The 26,321-nt window shown below is 43.9% G+C and overlaps 1 protein-coding gene across 1 annotated transcript in view; it reads left to right on the top strand.

Moving 5' to 3' along the window:
• Positions 1–22,072, top strand: part of PPP1R1A (protein phosphatase 1 regulatory inhibitor subunit 1A) — a 296,341-nt gene extending 274,269 nt beyond the window's left edge. Inside the window, exons 5-7 of the mRNA XM_073670052.1 lie at positions 6,068–6,304; positions 15,072–15,191; positions 21,261–22,072. Of these exons, the coding sequence (XP_073526153.1) occupies positions 6,068–6,304; positions 15,072–15,163 (329 nt within the window). The 3' untranslated portion in view covers positions 15,164–15,191; positions 21,261–22,072. The remainder of the gene's footprint in view (positions 1–6,067; positions 6,305–15,071; positions 15,192–21,260) is intronic.
• The last annotated feature ends 4,249 nt before the right edge of the window (positions 22,073–26,321 follow it).

Genomic DNA, 26,321 nt, shown 5'->3' with positions numbered 1-26,321 from the left:
AGTAAAAAAAACAAAACCCCTTATTTCCTGAATGCATACCAAATATATACTGTAACTTTATAGTAATAATAAAATCACACGAAACCCTTTCTCTATAATGCCCATTTAACTGCTCTGAACAAAATAGCTTTATTACTGCGTAGAGTAAGTTGCTATGCATTAAAAGGCAAAACGTAATTGCTTCCCAGTTATATAAAAATTGCTAAATGAATATTTAACAATTGTTTCTCCTGCTAAGATCTGAAGCACGTAGATTCACCGCGTGTATTTTTCTCCAGTTAATTACGAAGAGATGATGAAATTGTAATGTCGCCTATTACACCTGTAGTTTTACACAACCTCCCACTCACAAACAAGACATGATGGTGTCTGATGTACTAGAGCAGAATACAACGTACACTCCCACCCACGGATGAGCATAAAGTCTACGCACTCCGACAGCTATTCTCACATCACAGAGGCACGTCAGTAGTTTACACGTCGTCATGTAGCAGCCGGCTTAATGAGCCAATACTGATCTAAGGCATATTACTCTCATTATTGAGATAAAATCTGTTTTAGATTATTTCCGCTCAACTACTATGTGATGCCTGAGTGCGCTGCAGCATTGAAAGGCAATCATTTACATAATCCTATTATTGGCATCGTTATACAGGGACAATCATTACTGACTTCACTCAGATCAGATGCTTTTCCTATCCATCTGATACACATATTACAAAGTTTGGAACTTTTCTACATCAATACTCAATAGTAGTTCATGAACGTTACCCTGGCTGTGCTTCTAACATAATGGGCCAGCAGCAATACAGCCAGCATCGGGGGACGACCCGCTGCTTTGTTTCACGAGGGCTGATTGTTTAGTAGCTAGGCAAGACGTCATGTCATGCACGCTGTATGCCATTACTAAGAATCGATTGTGTAGGAATTCGCTGGAATGTTGAGGAATTGTGTTTTAATAAGTCAAAATATTCTAAATTTTATCAAAGCTGGATGTAATTGGTGAAATCGTATAAATGATTGCTTAAAGAGTTAGTCATCTCCGCATTGGTAGATGAGCAGAACAGGTGACATTGCGTCTACTGATACCTAATGGATAGAGATGGGAGAATCGACTAGCAGAACTCCAGTCCATTTTCCAGGTCAGAAATCTATGTCCGCTGGACAGGAAGACTGCAACTCCACTTACCTCCCGGCAGGGGTGTACATAGAAATCATGAGGGCCATAAGTAGAAGTCCTCTTTTTCTATTTAATAATGATGGAATCCGATGGAGTTGTGAACCGAGCCCAATAGGTATCAACATTTTTGCATGTCAAATTATTTAACAATATATAGTTAGAGAATTACAGGAAAAAAGCAGCACAACCACAATGTGGTTAATTGGTTTTCACAAAGCTTCAGAGATTTATATGGGATGAACGCTCTTACCTCTTATTACATTAACTCCTTCCCATGCAGAAGTATTGCAGCTGGTGATGATGGGGTACTGAGGCTGGCACCGAGAGGACAATGTGGCTGACATTCAAATGTCCATTTGATAGCACTCATATTCATTCCTATTATGATCTATGAGACTGTTCACTGAGTTATGTATCAAACTCGCCAATGCAAGCCTATGGATCATCACTGACAGCACACATTGCCATCCCTGTGCAATCTGTTTTTAACATTGGAATGTATTTATTTTTTTCATATAAAAAAAATCACTGAAGAAACACTGATGAAAAAAACTAAAACATTTGCCAAAAACAGTTAGGGGCACTGTGCGGAGGACTTTGTGGTTGGCATTGTAAGTAGAGATGAGCGAACCAAAACTGTAAACTTCGGGGTTCGTACCGGATACCTAGTGTCTAGTGCTGAACTTCCGAACACGGACTTCTGTAAGTCTGTTTTACAGTTCAGGAGTTCGGGGAGGAAAGAGAGAGAGAGACAGAGAGAAAGATTTTTTTTCCAGCTTCAAAGTTTGGGTCCTTATTGATTTCTAGGGAGTTCGGGTACAGTTCTGGTACCCGGACCAAACTTTGGACTAGAGTTCGGTCGAACCCGAACTTCCACAGTTCCGCTCATCCCTAATTGTAAGGCTAAGTTCACATGAGTGTATAAAAAAATGTATGATTTTCATCTCAATTATCATCCATATGGGACCGTATAGGATTAGTTTTTATATATCAACAGTTGTTAAAATCTACAAGACCAAATACAATTTGCAATGTATCTGTAAGAATCAGATGCTATACAGCTGACCAATATTGGATCCAATTTTTTTTAAGCACTTGTGGGCGCAACGAGCACACCAGACTTGATGTGCAAGGCCCACATACTCAGACTTCAATTGACCAATTTTTTCATCCAGCATACAAAAGAAACTAGTGCATGCTGCGTTTTTTTCCCGCTTAGATTCTGTCCATAAAAAAACCACACATCTGAACAGTCCAATTGAATAACAATTGTCGAAGGGTACACTCACATTAGTGTATAAAAAATTGGTGCTTTTCTCATCCAGAAAAATGGGATGATTCTCACTTGTCGTCCGTGTGCAATCCGTTTTTTTACTCAGCAGCCATTAATCATTTACAGGACCATTTACAGTTTCCTACGTTACGGAACTGCAATGTATCTGTAAAAATCTGATGTTATACTGATGGTCCATATCTCATGCGATTTTTTTTTTTTTTCTGTACTTTGTACCATACCAATTTTGGCGTGAAATCGCAGCATTTAAAAAATCCGCAGATCTGCACTGCTGTTAGAGGCTAGCACATTCTTACATTTAGAATAAGTGGTATGGCTGTATAGGTGCTTGTTCCCAAATAAAAATGATACCATTTTTGTAGAAGTTCCATGTGCCAGTCATGAGAAATCCAGAGTAGAAGCTATATGTATATGAGGCTGGAAGTGCACTGTGGGCGTGTCCATGCAGATGGACTGACTCTTCTAATTTATTGGCACGCCCCCAGTGCTCTTCCAGCCTGATTTTCTCATGGCTTCTACTCTGGATTTCTCATGACTGGAACATTGGATATTTTATTTACCTAAAAAGGTATCATTTTCATTAGGAGACAAATGCCTACACAGCAATATCACTACTTCCATATGTAAGAATTTGCTGACCGGTTCCCTTTAAGAGCCATACAATTCCAATCCAGGAGATATCAGTGTTCAGTATGCGAAAAGATCTTTTGCAGTAAGCGGGCCCATTTTGTTTAATTGAGACCAGCAAACTTAACCTGTATCCATGCAATCTGGAGATGTAGAGAACAGGGGTGAGTCTATAATGAGACAACTGGGGGGAGCGCTCTTGGGCACCAGAATTTTGAGACAAATACAGAGAACCAATTAAAAGATGCAAATTTTCATGCTGCAGTAACTTTTAACATAATTTTATAAGTTAGATCTCATTTACATTAAACATTGAGTAACTTTGTAAATAGATAACGTGATTTATACCAAGGTTTATAACCCAGAGCTGCATTTAGATTTCTGTCGGTTGCAATTGAAAAATCTCAGTTTAGTTGGGCTCCTGTAGTGCAAATCTCTAACTACTAAGCAATCTGGGAGAACAGTCTCTGTGGAGAAGACATGGAGCCAGCAGGGCATGCTGGTAGCTTTTATGACTACAGCTTTGGACCATAAAATGAACTTGAAAAGGAAAGAAACGCTGTAGCTATACAGGGTGCATTACAAAACCATATAAAACATCTGTGATACTTTTCTGAACAATGGGCACTGTTTATTAGATTGGTGTTTTGCAGAGCAGTCTTAAAGGGAACCTTTCACCATGAAAATACAGTCCAATCTGCAGGCACCATGTTATAGAGCAGAAGGTGCTGAAAAGATTGATATATCGTTTTGTGTGAAAAGATTCAGTAGAACCTGTGTTTTCATCATTGAAACTTCTGTTCTTTCTGGGCTTTTCAGTCCAGTGGGTGGTCCTATCAGTGACTGACAGCTATCTCTACATGCACACTTAAACAAAGAAAGCTTTCAGTCAGTGATGGGACGGCCCACTGATTCTTTCCGTTCCTAAGATATGGCCCACTCTTACTTAAACATGTATACAGTCTTGTTAGATAATGTCACGCAAGGTGTGGGAAAGACTTAGTGCAACACAAATGAAAGAGGGAAAGGGAGCTCAGACTCCATGGAAAGAGGGGAGTGGAGACCTCCTAGGCTGGTCTAGTTCACCCTGTCTCCCCTAACGATCCTATATTGGCTCTTCACCAATTGCCGCATGCGTGCCTCGCCTTGTCTTTCCCTGGCGTATGGCTAAGACTAGGGAAGGGAGGAGATAAGCACTAGTCGATCCCCACTGAATACTAAAGACAAAGAGGTAGGACAAACAGGGGGACATTGCTTAGCTTTAGATAACTCCAGACAAATGCGCACACGTCTTCAAAACCAGAGAGGAAGAAGTACTGCTCTTGCTAAAGCCTTCACAAGGAGTAATGAATATCACCAGCACCTCCCTTTGGAACACAGCAGGTATTTATACACCCAGGCCAGGGTGTTAATAAGCCAGAGGAAGGTAGCCGCTGGGTCCAGAGACAGCCTCTAAGGCTATATGCCCACAATGCAGAAATGCTGCATATTTTTTCCGCTTCTCCCTGGCAGGAAAAACGCATGAGGATTTTACATGCGTTTTTCCCGCCAGGTAGAAGCGTTTGTCAAGCATTTGTGAATGCGGGTTATCAAGCGCTTTTCCAAGCGATTTTAGCAGCATCACTTGGAAAAGTGCTTGATAACTTGGTCACACTATATAAATCCATGCAACCGGCATGGATTTATATAGTGTGACCAAGTAATAGTTAAAAAAAAGAATAAAAATGGTAAAAAATAAAGATTATACTTACCTTCCGATGGCAAGCCGTCTCCTTCTCCGATGTGTCCGGTCTCCCCGGTGTCTCGCGGTTGTGTAAAAGGACCTGCCATGACGTCATTTAGTCATGTGACAGGTCACGTGACCGCTGACTTCTGCGGTCGCGTGACCTGTCACATGATTAAATGACATCATGTCAGGTCCTCACACCACCGCGAGCAGCCCAACACACCAGATGCATCGCTGAGGAGGCCGGGGGACATCAGAAGGTAAGTATAATCTTTAATTTTTATTTTAAATTCTTTTTTTAACAGGTACTATGGTACCCGGGTCTGGAGGGGAGTCTCCTCTTCTCCAGACCCGGGTACCATCCGCACATTGAATCGCTTCATATCTGTATGTGCACATGTAGTCATGCGGATATCAAGCATTTCAATGCAAGTCAATGGCGGCAATTACGCTGCGTGTCTGCAAAATTAATGGACATGCTGCGTATTTTTCCGCAATGATAATCCGCAGCGGAAATTTCCGCAGCATGTGCGAATTATCATTGGGGACCATGGGGCACACATTACCAAGCGTTTTTTAAGTGTTTTCGCTGCGGAAATTCTGTGGCAAAAACGCTTGAAAAACGCATAGTGGGCACGCAGTCTAAAAAGATGTCTGTAATGCCAAACGTAGAGATCTCCTGCAATCAACTGCAGGGTGACTGTCTGTCACTTCTGACACATAATTGGGCATGGTCTTCAGGAAGACACCCACAGAGGAGAACTGAGGACCACATCTACTTGGCTAACAAGACTTCGTTTTTATACAGTGAAGAGTGGGGCCATATCTTAGGAATGAGGATGTTCAGGAAAAAAAGAAAGCCAATGCCAAATTCAGAAGAACATCAACATATTTACAAGGTGAAAAAAAATGTACATTCATGAGAAATGACAAATTTTCTTTAAGACTGATAAAGAGAAATGTCACTTTTTATACAAATTATTAAGAAATAACTGCAAATTCAGCAAACCTATAGGCATGCGAGGGAATCTGTCAGCAGGTTTTTGCTATGTGATCTGAGGACACTATAAGTTAGAGGTTAAAACACAGAATTCAGCGATATGTCACTTATCAGGCTGTGTGCTGTTGTTTACTTACAATGAAGGTTTTATCACCAGGTCCACAAAGAGGGATATTTTAGGAAGCTGTGAACTATATATACTGTGATATTTTAAGGTTACTTTTTTTTCTCTTTCCTCAGAACTACAATTACTAGCGGAACATCACTTGTGCAAACAGGGCTCAGAAGAAGAAGGCGCCCCACAGAGTAAGAACAGCGCGGATAACAGACCAAACTTGGGGTGCTGTTGCCATGGTAACACAGCCACAATTCCAGCATCTCAGCAGATGAGCTCATGTAGCTGTTTTACACAGGATGGACAACAGGAGAAAAACTCACTGGGGCGGAAACAGGATTGTCAGCCAGACTGCTCAAAAGGTAATCAGGACGGTGTCCTCACTGCACATGTTGGTAATCATGTTTATATTGTGTACTTATAGGTTTAAAAAAAAAAGCAAAAGTTATGTTTCGACGCTGTATGCGAGTGCTCATGTGTGTAACATACCTGGCGGCGTCCTTGCATAGTGGTCCATCTCCCACTGTGCAAGAGCGCGCACTTGATCTCCAGTCCAGAATGTCTCTCTGGCTTCCCTCCATGCTGTCTGTTTGTGTCTGTTTCTGCTGCTTAAGGGCGGCGCCCGATCACTTCCTGCTTTTTGTACCTGCTGTGGGTCACACCCCTTGTGCGTCCTCAGCCTATTGCTGTCTGTCACCTGGTATATAGCTCAGCTGCTCCCATCTATCCCTGCCTGAGCATAGTGTTTCATTCAGTGTGTGCTTGCACTCTGATGGTGCCAGGTCCCGTTCTGTGTTCTCTTGTCTGCCTATCCTGGAGGCTGTATTTCCAGGCCTGTCTGAACACGCTCCTAGCCTGTTCCTCCTGCCTTCTAGGGGCCGATTACCTAGACCCGTTCCTGTATCTTGTCTGACCTGTCTGAACACGCTCCTAGCCTGTTCCTCCTGCCTTCTAGGGGCCGATTACCTAGACCTGCTCCTGTATCTTGTCTGTCCTGTCTGAACACGCACCTTGCCTGTTCGTCCTGCCTCTCTGGGGGCCGTATTCCCAGACCCGCTCCTGTATTCCGCTGCAGTGTCGGTCTCCTCCGTACACTCAGTTCCAGTCTGAACTCTCTCCTATCCTTTACCTGTTTTGCCTCTATGTCCGTTCCCTTCCTTTTTCTGCAGAGTCTGAACTCGTACCTAACTCCTGCTTGTTGTCTCTGTACTCCCGTTTGTGAGTTTGTGGTCCACTCGCTACTTCTCTGCTAGTACCCTGTGGGTGTCTGGCTCTGCCTTTCCCTTCCTGTCTGTTCCGTGTGAACAGAGCCCTGTCCCCCCTACTCAGCCTAGCCTGCTCTGACTCCTTTGCTCACCGCTCCGGTGGTTCTAGCCTGCTCTGACTCCTTTGCTCACTGCTCCGGCGGTTCTAGCCTGCCCTGCTTCTGCCCGCTGCTCCGGCAGTCCTGTCCTGCCCTGCTTCTGCCCGCTGCTCCGGCAGTCCTGTCCTGCCCTGCTTCTGCCCGCTGCTCCGGCAGTCCTGTCCTGCCCTGCTTCTGCCCGCTGCTCCGGCAGTCCTGTCCTGCCCTGCTTCTGCCCGCTGCTCCGGCAGTCCTGTCCTGCCCTGCTTCTGCCCGCTGCTCCGGCAGTCCTGTCCTGCTTCTGCCCACTGCTCCGGCAGTCCTGTCCTGCCCTGCTTCTGCCCGCTGCTCCGGCAGTCCTGTCCTGCCCTGCTTCTGCCCGCTGCTCCGGCAGTCCTGTCCTGCCCTGCTTCTGCCCGCTGCTCCGGCAGTCCTGTCCTGCCCTGCTTCTGCCCGCTGCTCCGGCAGTCCTGTCCTGCCCTGCTTCTGCCCGCTGCTCCGGCAGTCCTGTCCTGCCCTGCTTCTGCCCGCTGCTCCGGCAGTCCTGTCCTGCCCTGCTTCTGCCCGCTGCTCCGGCAGTCCTGTCCTGCCCTGCTTCTGCCCGCTGCTCCGGCAGTCCTGTCCTGCCCTGCTTCTGCCCGCTGCTCCGGCAGTCCTGTCCTGCCCTGCTTGTGCTCGATGCTCCTGCAGCCCCGTCCTGCCCTGCTTGTGCTCGATGCTCCTGCAGCCCCATCCTGCTCTGTTCTTGCCCACCGCTTCGGGCGTTCCCTCTCTGCTGTGGTTGTCTACCGCATCTGCGGTTCTGTGACCCAGTCTGTACTGGGTCTTAACCTTTCTGTGCTCCAGCCTGTCCTTTCGGCCAGTACCTCCCTGCCTGCATACTCGCCTGTATCCACCCATCTGCATACCTGCCGTGTTTGCTTATATCCACCAGTCTGTGCCAGCCTAACCTGCCTGTTCCTGAGTCCCAGTGTGTACTGGGTCCTATCCCGCCTGTGTTCCTACCTGCTAGTGCCTCCCTGTCTGCACTCTAGCTGCGCTTGCCTTTACCCGCCTGCCTGCATACCAGTCGTGCCTGCCTATACCCTCCAGTCTGTGCGCCAGCCTAACCAGCCTGATCCAGTAATCCCTGTGTGGGTCAACCCCCGTGTCCGGAGTTTGACCTGGAGTAGCACCTGGTCCCTCTGCCCGGTTTCTCCCTGGTGCACTGGCGTCGTATGCCGTCGTGCCATCTTGGTCGGATCGGCCAGATACTTAGTCACGCCCCTCCAGGCACTCTCCGGTTCATGGTCCAGTGGAATCACTACAATCACACGCACACGCCGCTCAGCCCGGGCGTGTGCATAACAATGTGCTTGTTTTTCCCCTTCCTTCAGCTCTGTCCACACAGTTTTATTATGACCTCAGAACTTCCCATTGGCTTTTCTAGTATTTTAACCTCGAAATTTTCCTCCTTATGACCATCCGTGAAAAAAATAAAAAAAATTGTAGCATGCACTACGTTTACATTCATCCGATTGTCGGATGAGACTCATCTATACAAATCTGTGGGTGCGTGAAAAAAAAAAAATCTGATCCCACACGGACCATGAAAGTGGCATGCAATTTTTACGGACCCATTTTCTTTTATAAATGTAGAAAACTGCATTTGATAATTTTTTAGTGTAGATGTATGAAAATGTATCGCACACGGATAGCACACAGACATCATACAGACGTAAAAATCTAATGAAAATTGGAAAAACATTGTTTTCTAGATGAAACTTGGATAATTTCTCATCTGTAGCTGGCCTTATATATGCATTGTCATCACACATGGCTTTTGTTAAAAAATACAGTAGCATAGCTGATAGTATGATCTTCCTGTTTGGACGGAATGTGAAGGCTGCAGCTTATCATGGCCATTGATTGACTGCAGCGTACACATGACGCCTTCCACTGGATACAGTACAAAGTACCAAGTTCGTACAAGTGGCGTCAATCCATACGGTGTGCATTTTTTTTTATTACACTAATCTGAGCCCATTAAGGTTGGCTTTTAGGCTATGTGCACATGCAGCAGTCATGTTGTGGTATTTAACCTCAGCAGCTCTGTGCTGATGGAGGTTTTTTTTACTGTTTCCCTGCATAATCACTTAAAAGAAGCACCCCCATCAATGTTTTTATCCTCTTAATATATTGCAGTCATCATATTATACAGCACTGTGTACTTACTGTACAATTGCTCCTTCTACCAGCTAATTCTTCTAAGTCTATGACATCACATGATTAAAACTGATGAATCCTTGTAAGCTCTATGTGAAAACAGGAGGTTTTCTCTGCATGACTCATCAGTCACTGCAAAAGTTAATGGCAGGGGGGTGGACAGAGCAGCTGGGTCAGGAGTTTAACAGGGGAATGATAAATGCAGGAACAAGAGACTTCCTGTTTCTAGGAAGACCACAGAGCAGAGAACAATTTTCTGGGTAGAAAGGAAAAAATAGCAATTGTAAGTACACAGTGCTGTAATATGATGACTGCAATATATTAAGAGGATAAAAACTTTGATGGGAGAAATGCTTTTTTAATCTTGCAGGGAAACAGCTCTTTCACTTGCAAGTCTGTGTGGTCAATCGTAATGGCACATAGATTTGCAGGGTTTCCTTGCACGATTAAGTAATTGTGTCCAGAAACAGTGGAAAGGCTGCAGTGAGAAGGGCTTCTACAGTTTAAAACTGCAGTATGGCCGCTGCATGTGAACATAGCCTTATAGTAGCAGATAATGCCTTTAATAATAATAATAATAATAATATTTTTTATTTATGTAGCGCCAACATATTCCGCAGCACTTTACAATTAAGGCCTTCATCTAAAAACTGTCTATTGGGAACAATTTTTGCTTTATTTAATTTAAATTTAAATACAAAATGTGTCTGATCTTCAGCTGAGAAATAGATACAGTTGCGGCCAGGCTAGGCTATGTTTACTGAGATTAATACATTTGCAACACCTGGGAAAAGCGCTCCACTAGTCTACTACTTTATTCTCTTCAATTTATATGAAGAAGCTATTTTCAGGAAGGCTGGACTTGCGGAAAAAGAAGAAGGAAACCAAATTGCTGGACGAATTAGCAACCATCTTAAATATGCAGATGATACAACATTGATAGCAACAAGCGTAGATGGAATGAAGGACTTATTCCAGAGTTTCAAGATGGAAAGCTTGAACAAGAGACTGCTACTCAATGCAAAGAAAATATAAAGATATTGACTACTGCCAGTTATGACTGGGACACATTTGAGATGAATGGTGGCAAACTGGAAGATGTAAAGGACTTCAAACTACTCGGATCAATGATCACTCAAGATGCACCGACGACACTGGAAGTCAATAGGAGAATATCTATGGGCAAATCAACCATGAAGTCACTGGACAAGGTCTTTAAATAGGGGGAACATTTCACTAGCAAGGAAGACATGGCTCTTACATAGTCTTGTCTTTTCTCTATGTACAATACAAAGTTATATTATGGTACCGTGTCAGCCAGAAAAATCGATGTAAATACTTGTATGACAAAAGTATTCTTTGGGTGATACCTTTGTTGGCTAACCATATATATATACACACAAGCTTTCAGAGCACAGAGGCAAGATTACAAATCCAAATCTCTGGTTAGCCAACAAAGGTATCACCCAAAGAATACTTTTGTCATTTTTGGCATACAAGTATTTACATCTACATTGTCTTTTCTCTAGTAACATATGGATGCAAAACCTGGACGATAAAGAGACAAGACAAAAGGTAATCAACGCTTTCAAAATGTGGTGCTGGAGAAGGATGTTATCAATACCATGGATGGAAAGAAGAACAAACAAATCAATTTTGGAACAAATCAAGCCAGGTGTTAAGGGGACGGTTGCAAACAACTTTATTAAATAATGGAAAGCAACCGAACCCAGGGTCCGCGATGCAGCCTGGAGGAGTGCGGCCGAACACCTTCCGGGTGAGAAGGTAAAACAACCAACTTAAATAACAATCCCTTCCATGTTACTGCACACTGGAACAGGAATAGGGATTCGCACTATCTCCGTTAACTGCACCAGAGATGTACGATAAATAATGTATCTGTATCCCTGTTTACAGCACAGGGACTACACAGCAGGCGCTAGGATGCGTGTGTGTGATACACGCCGGCGTATACGTGCTCCCAGCCGGTGTGCTACCGGACTGAGGAGTATCTCTCCACATGGGTGTCAGGTGGTGTCAGGAATAAGGTGTCTGCAGACTGCTTTGGGTGTATGGCGACCCCTTTGTCGGAGCCAGACTGTCAGACGAAGCTACCTGCCTCCCTCCATCTAAGGCTGCCAGTCCCCCGCTAAACCTGCCTGACAGAAGCTAAAGCACACGTGGAGCCCAAACGACCAAGCATCCACATAACAACACCATTACAGCTCAATGATCAGAGCGCGCCGCCATGTTTGTGGTCGGGCTATTTAAAGATTAAGCCCTGCCCACCGTCGCACTATTGGTGACTTCACCTGCGACCAATCAGGTGGTGCCAGGTCACCGGATCAGCTGACTCCCAAACCACCAATCACGGTCCGCCATGTCACGGGCATGCTCAGTGCAGTGAATCCTGGACTTAGGCTGTAGCAGCCCTGTTTCCCTCCGCAACCTACGCTTCATGTTGCTAGGAACAAAGACCCAAGAGACAACTTGTACATCTTGTGCACCAGCTAAGCGTTGGGACTGACAACGATGTTGAGCAGCATCAGCCCTGGCTGGACCAGAATGGGAGACCACAGAATCCACTGATGGTTCTGAACCCATTTCAAATCCAGCAAATGCCTGACACCTAACATTATCTCCCTCCACTTGACACTCATTTTCCTCAACGAGCAGGGGAGCATGAATGTGGTCCACCTGTTCCCAGGAATGATCCTCAGATCCATGGCCCCTCCAATGCACTGGGTAACATTTTTTTTCCACGAACCATCTTAGACCCCATAATAGCCTGAACCTCGAGATTATCACCCCTGGTGTCTGTAGCAGGTTGGGGTTCAGCGAGTTTTGTCAGGCGAACGGGTTTAAGGAGCGACACATGGAAAGTGTCGTAACTCCTCAGGTGTCGTGGTAACTGTAAACGGTACATTACAGGGTTTACTTGGGCCAAAATGTTGAAAGGACCAATAAAGCGGGGGGCAAACTTAGCAGATTCTCCGCGTACTTTAGTATTGCGAGCCGTGAGCCACACTCTATCGCCCGGATAGAATACGGGAGCAGGACGACGAAGAGTGTCAGCTGACTCTCTCATTTGATTCTTGGAGGCCAATATAGCATCCTGGGTATGGTCCCAAACCTCCCGCGCCTCCAGAGCCAAATCTCTGACCCCAGGTTCCATAGAGGGAACTGGCATAGGAACCGGAACGCGCGGATGTTGGCCATTATTCAGAAGAAACGGAGTCAGATCTGTGGAGTCCGCCACGGGTAACGGGTGGAGAAGACCATAAGGACTTTGACGGGATGATTTACCTCTCGCACAGGAGACACACGCAAGAACATATTCCTTAATGTCCTGGCGCCACCGGGGCCACCAATAGGACCGTTGAAGGAACTTTGTGGTACCTTTGACCCCAAAATGAGCTCCGATCTTAGGGGCATGTGCCCAGGAGAGCACCTCATTTTGTAGATTAGGGGGAACGAACGTCCTCCCCGAGGGACCTGGTTTAAGGACACTGGAGCCACCCTCCTCATACTTCCTGAAGGAATGGTGAGCCTGGGCTCGTCATCGTCCTCAGCCATATCCATGGACCGGGACAAAAGGTCTACCCAAGGGTTCTTTTTGATATAATCTGACAAGACCTGGGTCTCAGGGACAGACAGAGGATCTGTGCCGGGGGCCACATCGGTAGAAGGCTCAGAGACTACCCTCCGGGTGACTGTAACCATACACTGAGACACACAATTCTCACTCCAGGAAGAAATTCTCCCCGTATTCCAGTCAATGTGTGAAGTGTGACAACGTAACCATGGAAGACCCAATAGCACCTCATCTAATCCACCGGGAATAATAAGAAAGGAGATAACCTCCCGGTGACCCTAAGGAAATGACATGGTGAGGGGAATCGACTGGTGGGTGATTTGCGTGTCCAGGAGTGAACCGTTGACTACCCTAATGTTCATTGGTCTTGGCAGTAACTCTACAGGGAACTTGTACATCTTGTGCACCAGCTAGGCGTTGGGACTGATGTTGATGCTGAGTAGCATCAGCCCTGGCTGGACCAGATTGGGAGACCACTGATGGTTCTGAACCCATTTTGAATCCAGCAAACGCCTAACACCAGGCATGTCACTCGAAGCAAAGATCACCAAGCTACCACTTGCCTTCTTTTGGACACTTCATATGAAGAGAACAATCACTGGAGAAGGACATCATATTCAGAAGAATAGAAGGATCAAGGCGAACAGGAAGACCTTGGAATTCTGACCTTGGACTGTTACCTGACTAGACTACACCTTTGTCTCACCCTTCTGTCTATGATGTATCCTCCTGGCTTGACTACCCAGTCTCACGGCTTATCCATGAGTAGTGACTAGCGTTACACCATCTAAGCTTGCACAAGATCGATCTTCCTACTGAGCATTCATCCATCAAGTCACCATGGCTCGAGATCAAGCTGAAGGCCGCTAAGTAAATAAATAGTTTATACTTGCTTTTTTCTCATACATGGACTTTCATGTCTAACTATGGTACAAATTACTGACCAAACTCGCCCACTCAAATGAATGCGTCTGCAAAAAATAAGGACAATATGCTATGGAAGTTGCATCTGTTTTTCACAGACTGGTTGCAAGGATAAACTCAGGAAACCTTGTTTTTTCCCATAAAAGTAAAATTGATAAAGTAGAGTATATAAGGTTACTTGCAGACAAAAAAGAATGGTGTGGAGTGAAGTAGATGAATTTTAGGTATAGATATGAGGTTAAGGAGGTTGTCTAAGATTTTAGAAATACTACATTGTGTCTAGTATTGCTGCACTTCTTTTGTTATTGAAAAAAAATAAATAAGCGTAAGCCGCATCCATAAAAGTCCATAACATTGTTTCATTAAAAACTACAGCTTGATGCACAGAAAACAAACCTACACACATCTCCTTGCATGGAAAAATAAAAAAATAAAAGGTGTCATAAAATGGTGGCACAAACCAAAGAAAAGATCACATTTTTTTCACCACAGAATTGCATATTTTCACCAGTTCACCAACCTTGGAATTTGGAATTTTCCCCATTTTTCAATACATTGTATGTTAATCATTAAAAACTGCAATTCGTTCCACAAAAAAACAAGCTCAATTCATCTCTTACTAATAGAAGAACTAAAATATGACACTAGGAAAAAGGGGAGGAAAAGACGAAAGAACAAAAAAAACAAAAAATGTCCCATTGATGAAGAGGATAAAGGAGAAAATATAGGAGAAATTAAAAACTAGTATAAATTGCATAATGTAAACTTTAGGGCCTCAGTTTGGCTTTACTTTATTTTTTTTTCAAAACTTCCTGGAGATTTTTTTCTAGAGAAATAGCTGAATTGTCCAAATCTAGCGCAGAGTTCACAAAGTCTGGTCATTCCTTTACATCAGACACTTTATGACAATCCATTCCGCAAAGGAGGATGCAGCAGCTTTGTTTCTAATAATCATAGGCACTCACAATAAGTTTTAGGGACACAGATTCCTTTATTTGTGTTCTTTTCCTGACAATGTAAAGTTTGATCCATCATTTTCTGTTCTTTTTTTATTATATTTCAGGACTGTGTGCTAGGCAAACAAACAAAGATGCCAAGGAAACAAAGGAGAAAGAAAACCAGAGCAGCCACTTACCGATTGTTCAAGATAAATAGGTCTGGAAACCTCAAGATGGAAGATGAAGTAAGGCATTCCAAGTACAAAGAAATGTGAAATGCAAAATATAAAAGGAGATAGAGTATGTCCTATCACAATAACTGGCGGTGTCTTCTTTCACATCAATTGGTTGGTAGAAGAAATGAAATGTACATGTGATGATTCTGGGATGGAAAGAATAGTGACCGGTAGGGCTCGCTCATACCAGTGTATACATCAGATAAGTGCTATCTGCTCAGACCAATGTAATTCAATGGGACTGTGCAGATGCACATTTTTTCACTGGATTGACGATGGGTCGGCCATGACTGATTGGCCACTCACCTGACATGTTGATCCTGTAGATGACACGCCATCACACAGCAGAGGTATGGTGGGGGAACCAAATAGTGTCAGCAAAAAGTTCTCTAAGTGTTTGGTGCATTGTATTATTTTGAAGAGTTTGTCCACCACTGCCCCCCTTCCAGCTTAACCTATTCAGGACCTGAATTAAACTTTAAACCGTGTGTATTCACCTCCTGCAGTGGAGCCATTCCAGCAATGTCAACGCCGCTGTTTCTGGCAGTGACGTACTTGTTATGTCACATACCGGCTTTAACCAACGAGAGGCCACTTAACAGCTGCAGCCTTTACTATTTCATCTAAGTGGAAGCCCTGCCGGAATTTCAATGAGCTGCAGTGGACGTGACACAGCAATGTCAAATCACTGCCGGGAACAGCGACGCCTTGCAGCGCTGGAATGGCGCCGCTGCGGGAGGTGAATATACACTGTTTTTATTTTAATTTGGGTGCTCAATTAATTAAGATGCTGTTGCTTAGTAGTAGATAACCCCTTTAACATCTTTATTTCACATGTTGCTAATGCCAGGCTTTTTTACATCAAAGGGTTACGGGTTACTCCCATTTCAGCCGTTCAGCTCTGACCACCGGAGGTGGAGCTACAGAATCAGCCGTGAATGGCTGTGATAGTAATAACCCTTTAATAAAGCCTAATTAATCAATGAATGAAAAGTTTTACATCTTTCTAATATACTTTGGTTCCAATCTATCAAACACTTTTCAACGGAATTCTGGTGTTAAACTAATTGAAATGTTGCAAAATTGGCACTTTTATGTCACTTCTGGACAGCATCTGCATGGAGCTTAGCGAGGAGGGAGCATGGCCACCAAATTCATCATAATCCATGCCACAAAGTAGCATAAATTGTGACATGTACTCTGTGACTGGGGTACATTACCTACGGTTGTGTACAGCACCAAATTAATTTGTCTTATACTCCAGTCTTGATGAAAAGTCTGCTGGAGCGAAATGTGACAAATTAGTTCAAAGGTGCGCACCTACTAATGAATTTAGTGCATATTTTAGTTGCCATTTACCAGCAATATAAATATGACTGCAGTACGTGAGGGTCATAATTTAGGCCCATCTGTGCCATAGATTGTGATGAATGTGCTCCCTACTCACTAAGTTCCACCCAATTTTCAAAAAGTTGTCAGAGTTGGAGGGAAAAGAATAAAAGTTACAAAAAGTTTGAGCAACATTGCATTTTAAGCAGTTTTATAGTTTTGTGCCAGAATTCTGGCACAAACCAATGAATTAGTGTTTTCCTTCCTCACTTTTTCACAATGTTTGTTTGTGAGTGGAGGAAAACACTTATTATCAGAGGCAGTGAACCTGTACATAGTTCGCGCTGCCCTCAGGTGACGATGTAGGGACTGCTCCCTAAACTCAATAATTCAGCAGAAGCTGCAAAATGATTTCTGGAGGTATGCTAATTGGCGCCGAGCTGCTGAATGGGCGTAACAGATATCACCGTTGTATACACTACTGCTGCCACTCTTGCCTTGATTGCCGTAAAGCATGTACGCCGGCACGAGAGATGGGCTGGCTCACCGGCACGACAGATGTCATCCATGTCAATCAAGGCAAGGAAGGCGGCAACTGTGGACACAGAGGAGGCACCAAGAAAGGTCCAGAGTCATAGATTGTCAGAGACAATTAGCATACAGTTATAAAAGGCATTTTCCTAGTTATAGAGGCTCATATAGAGAAGTTGCAGGAGAGCTATTATAGAGGGATAACAGATCATAGGTATGGTTTATATAGAAAAAAAAATTGATGACAGGTTCCCTTTAAGGCTAGGTTTCCACGATGAGTTTTTTATTGAGTTTTTGATGTTGCAGATTTTTTTGTACCTATTAAGTAAATTAGGTTACTTGCGTTTTTTCATTGCGTTTATGGCTGCGTTTTTTTACATGCATTTTTATCGCGTTTTTGACGCTGCGTTTTTGGTCTCTTTTTGGTATGTTGTGTTTTATATGAAGTGTAAGGCAGCGCTAGTCATCATGCTGGGGGACACTCACTTCACTGGGTCAATTAAAGCACACATGCAACGTTTTCCAGTAACATAAAATCCAGCAGTTTATTACACTTCATAACTGCTTATCACACCATCCATCTCAGTGGCTCACCGGCATGTTTACACACATAACATCCAAGAGCCTTTCAAGTGGTAGACAGGCCCACTTGGCTCCAGTTACAGCCTTCAGCAAAGTAACTATATCAATGTCCATATAACTCACCGCTTTTACCTTTTGCCGGGTCTTAGTGGTTTCCATCAGATTTGTTCTGCCACAGCTTCTTCACCCTGTATGCTTCCCCTGAGCTGACTCACAGCTACAAATTCAAGAATTTTCATCTTGACCACTTCCATCTCATATTTATCTTCTGTTAACACTCTCTCAGCTCTCCTGAGGTCCACCTTCTCATGGTATAAAGGAGTAAGTGCAACTTTTTTTCCCTTTTCCTACTCCAAGGAGGCCTCATTCACGGAGTGATACTTTGCCAGGCGACCTTTGAGCTCGAAAACTTCTTCCTCTAGCTCAGCTACTCGCCTCTCAGCAGCCCATCTCTGAAGCTCTTCCTGCTTCAACTGCTCCTTTAACAGTAGAGTTCTTTCAGACCTCTCTGTCTCCCATGCGGCCACTCGGCTCTCACCAGCCAGTCTCTCAAGCCTCTCTTGCTTCAAATGGGCTTGTAGCGTCTCCTTGAGCTCCTTGATTTCGGCTCTTACATCCACCGAATCATCCGAGCTCGCATTATTCGAGGAGGTATTTGCTTCATACCTCCCGTATCCAGTGGCCAACTCCTGGCCCTGGTCTGTGGCTTCTCCGATAGACTCCTCCATCTTTTTCCACTCAGCTTCCATCTTGCTGATTCTTTCCTTAAGACACGTCTCTGCCCTCTGGAGATTATCACAGAACGTCTGCAGCTCCTTCACCTGAGCTTCCAGACCTAGGATCTTTCTGCGGAGATCATCATTTTCATCACGGGTGTCCTGCAGAGTGGTCTCAACCACTTGACGCATGTGGTCTGCATTCGCCTTATCATCCTCTAGCTTTTCCTTAACCTTGAGGAGATCCTCATAGTCTCTCTTAATTTGTTGCAGTTCCCCACTGAGTTCACCATACTCCTTCTTGGATTCACACAGCTCTTTCTTCACTTGGTACAGCTCTAACTGTACCAGGGTGAAACGATCTTTCACCTCGCACAACTCCTCTTCACACTCCGCTTTGTCAATCTCCAATTGAAAAACCTCCTCCTTGGTTTTGCGGCGGTCCTCCTTAATTTCCTGGAACATTTCCTTCCATTGGTTAACTTCCTCGCTGCTTCCCTCCAGTTCTCGCTGTAAGTTCCTCACAACCTGGTATATTTTCTGCCGTTCAGACTCCAGGCTCCGCTGGTCTGAGGACACTTTCTCCAGGTTTTCCCATAGTTGCTGCATGTCACTGACACTGCTGCCTCCAGCTCTTGGTCATGACTGGCCACCTCCTCTTTCAGGGCTGTCAGATCCTGATCCTTCTGTCTCAGTACTGTATCGGAGGTTGCTACTGGCAACGTCACCTCCTCTTCTGCCTCTAAAGGAGGATCCACACTTGAAACAAAGGCACACAGCATTTCATTTTCTTCATGTTCACTTTCAGCAAAGACTACAGGAGCAACCTTTTTGTGGCCCTTGCGCCGTCGACGACGAGAGGGGGACTTTCTCCCCTCGTCTAGCCCCTCCTGACTGAACTCTCTTTCTACTTTCATAGTGTCACCGTCAGTTGTGGGGTCTGTGTCACTCCTCATGGTGTCGTGGACCAACAAGTCACCTCCCACCTTGACGTCAACCCCTTCTACTGGAGCTACCCCGTTATCAACAGTCAAATTGTCATTTTTAGGCAGTACCAACCCACAACCAGTAACAAATTTTGGTTTTCTATACTCCATGCTCTTTTGAAAATCCACCCCCTTTTGAGACTCCGCCCCCTTTTGGACACCCACACCTGTAGCGGGATTTTTACAAAACAAATCAGCAATAGTCTTAGGACCCAGTTCACAACATATCTTACCACCTCCCCGGGCACTCTGGGACAATACTGGCGCCGACGGAGAGTTCACAGAATGGTCCACTGCTGCCATTCTATACGGTGCCAACAGCTCCTGCCGTTCCTGCACCATGTCCTGTAGACGTTTCTCAAATAATACCTGCTGCGGTTTTAACCGGCACTTTAATCGCTCAATAGCTTCAGTTTCATTTGCTGCTCCGTTCACAGCCATCGCGGTACACTATTCACACTAGACACTTCACACCGCTCTCCCCGGAAAATTTTCGTGGCCCCGCCGAGCCACAGCAAAGCAGGTTTGAGTGCGAGGACAATTTTCGTAACCCCGCTGAGTTACAGCCAGATTCTTTAATCTTCGTGACCCCGCCGAGCCACAGCAAGATGCTTGTATCCACACTCGTCGTCCTGTGCCATTACCCCTAGCAACCGGGGTGTAGTTGCCCCTAGCAACCGAGCTGTAGTTGCCCCTAGCAACCGGGCTGCAGTTGCCCGCATTCTCCAACCACATGTAAGGCAGCGCTAGTCATCATGCTGGGGGACACTCGCTTCACTGGGTCAATTAAAGCACACATGCAACGTTTTCCAGTAACATGAAATCCAGCAGTTTATTACACTTCATAACTGCTTATCACACAGTCCTTCTCAGTGCCTCACCGGCATGTTTACACACATAACATCCAAGAGCCTTTCAAGTGGCAGACAGGCCCACTTGGCTCCAGTTACAGACTTCAGCAAAGTAACTATATCAATGTCATATTACCTTTTGCCTGGTCTTAGCGGTTTCTATCAGATTTGTTCTGCCACAGCTGTGGCTTTACGGCTTCCCAGATGGGGGTTTCCAGCCCTCGTACCTTCCAAGGCTACTGGCATATCTTACACACACAGGGATCCAGCCTCTGCCTTTCAGGACTCTTGTCTTCCAAGCCTCTTGCCCTCCAAGGCTACTGGCATCTTACACACAAGGATCCAGCCTCTGCCTTTCAGGACTCTTGCCGTCCAAGGCTACTGGCATCCCCCACACACGCGGATCCAGCCTCTGCCTTTCAGGCTTCACCAGGCTTCTCACTCTCACGGTGTCCCACACACGGGGAACAGGCCTCACGCCTTTCACATCCTGTTTCAAAAGCACCAGGATTTATATATCCTTCAGTGCACACAGCACCTGTAATGATGTCACAGTCATGTGATTAGTCCTTCAGTGCACACAGGACCTGTAATGATGTCACAGTCATGTGATCAGTCACCTGAGGGAGAGGTACATGGTCAGCCAGAACACACCCTGGACCATTACAGTAATGCCGAAAGCCACTGCATTACAGAAGCTACTTTGTTTTTCTATATTTCCTGATATTTGGCTTTGACAAAACTTTATTATGATTTTCCACCACGAAAATGCACTAAAAACGCATGTGTGTTTTTTACCTATGGATTTTCTGCATCTTATGTAAGTCTATGGGAAAAATCTGCACATGAAACTCAGCGTACCTGCAAGAGGAATTGACATGTTGCGGATATGAATCTCGCACCGCAGGTCAGTTTACGCTGAGTAAAATAAAAGCATGGTGGGTGTGAGATTTCTATAAATCTCATCCACTTTGCTGGAAATGTAAGACGCAGTGAAAATACGCAGCATCAAAAACTCATTGTGGGCACACTGCTTAAAATAGTTATTGGATAATATATTAAATGCATCTTTTTGTTTTTTAGCTCTTTTAGTGTGCCTGGAGCCAGGACAGAAATCCCCTCATTGCGGGTTTCACTAGACACATAAAGGATCCAGAGCGCCTTTCCTTGGAAATGATCTATCCGTCACATCTCTGCTGCTGGGGAGGCCTAATGCTGCACTGTGTCCAGAGCAATAAATTGGAAGCCCCTCTAGAAGCAAAGAAACCCAGCATTGCGCCCAAATTATGACTCCTGTCTGTCTTAATATGTCGCCTCCTTACAACTGGAAGTCAGAAAGGGTGCTAGGCCAAGCATTTTATAGTTACCCTGTGACATAAGTAGCCAAGAATTAACCACTTGGAATAAGTACAATTATTTTTTATCTTATTGAGACAACAAAGGGTCTCCTGAAATGTGCTCTATTAATATTTTAGACTTCAAGAAAGGGTCATTCCAGCACATGGTGGGAACGCCACGATCTGAGAATTTTACTTGCCAGGTGTCACCCGTGGAGGATCAGTTTGACTCTTTGCATTGACTGTAGTGTCCATAGACATCTAGTGTAATATGGAAGCAAAGACTGATCTCAGCTGCCTGGCTGGTAATATTAGCCGAAGACCAAGTTCCACCTTAATACAATCCAAACACGACATTAGCTATCAGACACCCCCATTGTTATAAATACAGACAGCTCTCATCTTAACACTAAATCCACTCTGCCTGCTTAGGTTTTCTTCATAATATTATATGAAATTGGAGCACCACGTTAGATTATTCCTATGTTTGTCATATGCATTGTACCATAAAGCAAAGTTATTCATGTCAATATAATAAAATACCTTAAACTGGTTTTACTCCATTGTCAGAGTTTTTATTTCGGTTCATTACTGCCTTACAGTCACTGTTCACTTCATTATTAAGCATGAGATGCCCTCTAGTGTTGTGAGTTAGGTATTACATGTGTAGAAAAAGCTGTTAATACAAATGTTATTTATTCACTAGCTGTACCCGGCCACGCGTTGCTGTGGCTGAGTCTGATTAAATGGAAAAGAAAGAAAAAAGAAAGCACAGGGTTTCTAAAATATTTAATTTCACAACGCTTGTGGGTATACAGTATTTTTTGTTGTTCCATTGTCTGTGTAGATATAGAGATTAAACACAAAATTTGAGCTTGGTTTAAGTTGTTATACATGCAGCACATTAATGCATGTTTCACAATGGCCATAAATCAGAAAAACCTACAAGAAGCAAAATGAACAAAAACCCTGCTGCAAATAAATAAAAAGCAAGTGCATTTAAATAAAATAGGATTCTTAGTAACACAGTTTTTGATCAAAAATAGTATATAAGCTATTTTTGATCAAAAACAGTGTTACTAAGAATCCTATTTTATTTAAATGCACTTGCTTTTTATTTATTTACAGCAGGGTTTTTGTTCATTTTGCTTCTTGTAGATATAGAGATTTTCTGGTTTGCCGACTCTAGAACACGCAACATATAATTGTCCATGTGAGAAGCAATCCGTGTCTAGATTTAAACCGCACAATTCTAAAGTTTGGCCCTGAGCTTTGTTGATGGTGATTGCAAACTCCAATCGAATTGGGAATTGCAATCGCTTAAATTGAAATGGCATATCCGTTGGAATCATAGGAATGCAAGGAATGAGGACATCTTCACCTTTGAAAGGTCCTGTCAAGATTGCTGCTTCAACAATGTTGCTCATTAATGGTTTTACTGCAAGCCGTGTGCCGTTGCAAAGCTTTGGCTTGTTGATATTTTGCAACATGATAATTGGCACGCCAATTTTCAATTGCAGTACGTGCGGTGGCATTCCTGGCAGATCCAGTGAATTCAAAAATTCTGTTGGATAATGAACCGCTTCATCTGCTTCCACAACAGTGTCGACAGACCTGTATGCGACTGCCTCTCTTTGAATGTTAGACTGAATAATATTAAGTTCGTAGACGTCTTTGTTCTTTGCCTCAAGAATAGCTTGTTCACTCAGCCAAACGTGATTCTTATAATTGGTTTGAATATTGGGAAATATTTTTTCAACCAATTGTTCTTTTGACGTCACTAAATTGCAGAAATTATAAGGCAATGAAATTCGTCCTGAGGTCAGATCAACCGGCACCTTTCCGTTCCCAATTTCCAGCAATTGATGTGAGAATTTTTCAGCTGATCGATCATTTTGCAGCAGGACATGCATATTTGTAGTTAATTTTAACATCTTTATATATCGCCACAAAGTAGAGTATTTCAGGCAAGCATTTATTTCGTCCACTGATGTAGATCGAGAAATTACAGGTAATGTTTGCCTGATTTCAGCGCCGAACTATGTCATTTGAAAGCATGAGTTATAGTTCCTGATGTTAGGAAATGCTTTGATTCGGCGGTATATCCGGCAAGCAACGTTTTTTAATGGCTCTGGTAGTTCTCGAAGTTAAGGCAGTTTAATTTTTCTGGCGGCGCAACACATTCCTTATGTTTCTCCATTAAATTTCAGAGCCTTGCAATAAGGACACACTTCAGTCATAGTGCCGATGAGAACATGCTGGCTCAAATTCTAATCATCATCTGGGTTGAACCAGAATGCAAGGCGATTGTAATTGCGTGATTGTTGAGCACGGAGTCGTGTTTGACGCTGATCTGCTGTTTCTCATTGACGTCCTTCAGCCACTCTCAGCCTGTCGCGTTCAGTCTTTTGAGAACAAAGCAGATCTGAAGCTGCAGCACGCGATCACCGTGCTCGCAACTGTGCATCCTCAAGTCTGGCTGCACGTCGCTCTGCTGCTTCCTCGGCACGTATTTGAGCCATTCTTTGTCTGTTTCGCTTGTTCACTGATGTCCGTTCTTCCTCAGTTTGATTTACAACTATTCGTCACCCTGCTTCCGCTCTGGGAGTACGACGATCTAAGTTTGATGTTCTGTGAGGCATTATTTGGTGAACTAAAGCAGATCGATTGCACTGAAAAAGAAGAAAGTTAAAAAGGAAAAAACACGAACTAAAAAAAATAAAAAAAATAAAAAATAAAACATACTAACGAAATATTTCAGTTCAAACGCAGAATAAACTAAATGAACGTTATGGTAAACAACACAGCTCAATTCCAACACAATGTCACACAAAATAATTAAATTAAATCAAAATGAAAATAAATCGAAATCTATGAAAATTCAATTTAACAATGCAATCGAAAACATTGAAATGGAATCGTAAAATTGAAAATTTGTAAATCGTAAATGGATCGGAAATCGGAAACATTGAAATGGAATCGTAAAATATTTAGTATAGCGTGTGTTACTATTACGTCCGGCAGATGGGTATAGCATGTGTTGCTTTTACGTCCAACAGCTGGTATATAAAAACATAGTAAGTATATAAAAACATGCGTGTATTCGAATGCAACGTTGTGTCAAAATTTCAAAGCAATCAGTGAAGAACTTTTGGAGATTTAATATTTCGAACAAATGAATATTTACATTTATATAGATTTATTATTTTTTTATTTTACTCACTTATATAGCACGATTAATTCCACAGCGTTTTACAGACATTATCTGCACTGTCCTCATTGGGGCTCACAATCTAGATTCCCTATCAGTATGTCTTTGGAGTGTGGGAGGAAACTGGAGAACCTGGAGAAAATCCACACAAACACAGGGAGAACATACAAACTCCTTGCAGATGTTGTCATTTGTGAGATTTGAACCCAGGACCCCAGCGCTTCAAGGCTGCAGTGCTAACCACTGAGCCACTGTGCTGCACTGCTTTTTGTCATTTTGGTCCACATCATGAGTCACTCATACCTCACTCTTTATCTAGTGTAACCCATCTGAGACATGCTTCTTTTCCAGTACCTTTTGGTGCTGTATCTCACTGGCTTAAATGGTTATCCAAGATTAGAAAAGAAGAGCCACTTTTTTTCCCATTGACTGTATCTGGTATTGCCACAATACTATACAGCTCATACAGCTCCTTGCTTTGAATCCTATTTTCCACTTATCAGCAGCGCAGAACGTCCACGCTCTTAGGTAGGCATTAGGTAGTGTTCAGACAGATAATGCGGTTTGGTCCAAATGTGTGCAGTTTTATTGAGTTCAAAGGGATTCAAAGCCAAAATAGCCACTTCTGGGCACAAAGGTATCACATCAAATAAAAAGTTCATTCAGCAGGCACATATGTGTCAGTGCGGGCTCACTGAAACAGATTACAGTACTTTCTCCCGGAGTAAACTTTATGCACAGAAAAGGTACGGTGCTACCAGTCTCAGTATCATCTTCAGCCTGAGCTCCAGGAGCTTCCAGCATGTTCAACTCCATGCACAGTTCTCACTGAACAGTCTGCAGCTTCCACACGTTACTCTGCAGCTCCAATACATTGGAAAGTTGAGCAGTTTATCTGACCTGTGCAGTCTCTGTTCAGGGAGAGACTTTGGCTTGTTTCTCTCCCAGCTACAGGTCACATTTTGGCTGGCTACTCACCAGTAGTGTTGAGCCACCCCCGTACTGTTCGAGTTCGGTTCGGTTCGTCAAACACCCGTATGTTCGCCGAACTGTTCGTCGAACTGTTCTTCGAACACCGTTAAAACCAATGGCAGGCAAACAAAAACACATAGAAAACACCTTCAAAGGTGTCCAAAAGCTGACAAACTGCTCAGAAGACACAACTAACACATGGAAAAGTGACAAGTACATATAGTCATGCGAAAAGAAAAGAGGAGGAGGAGTGAAAGGAGGGGGAGACACAGATATAGGCATGTCATGCCCTTCTAAAACCAAAAAAGTGCGAAGCCGACACGGCCAGTCCGTTCCTGCCCATGCAACCTCCGTGTCGCCGGGTTTGTGCCAGAGCCGCGGTGTACCCTGACGGCCAGCCCCCCTCTCCCAATACTGGTGCCTGTCCGCTGGTGGGTTGAGCGAGCCCCCCTGCGGCGGAGGCAGGTCTAATCTTTTTAATTTAAATTGTCTCTCTAATTTGAATGAGTACACTTTAAATCCTTTTACAAGGATCTATTGGAGGGCAAGTCTCATGCCAGCAGCCGCGTAATTCCAGCTCCAGTAGCGTCCACTAAAGCTGCTGCAGTTAAAAAGCTTTTATAA

This window comes from Phyllobates terribilis, unplaced genomic scaffold (assembly GCF_046119375.1).
Source record: "Phyllobates terribilis strain yellow unplaced genomic scaffold, ASM4611937v1 Scaffold_2__4_contigs__length_985480577, whole genome shotgun sequence".
Lineage (NCBI taxonomy): Eukaryota > Metazoa > Chordata > Amphibia > Anura > Dendrobatidae > Phyllobates > Phyllobates terribilis.
This window is presented reverse-complemented; position numbering and strand designations above follow the sequence as displayed.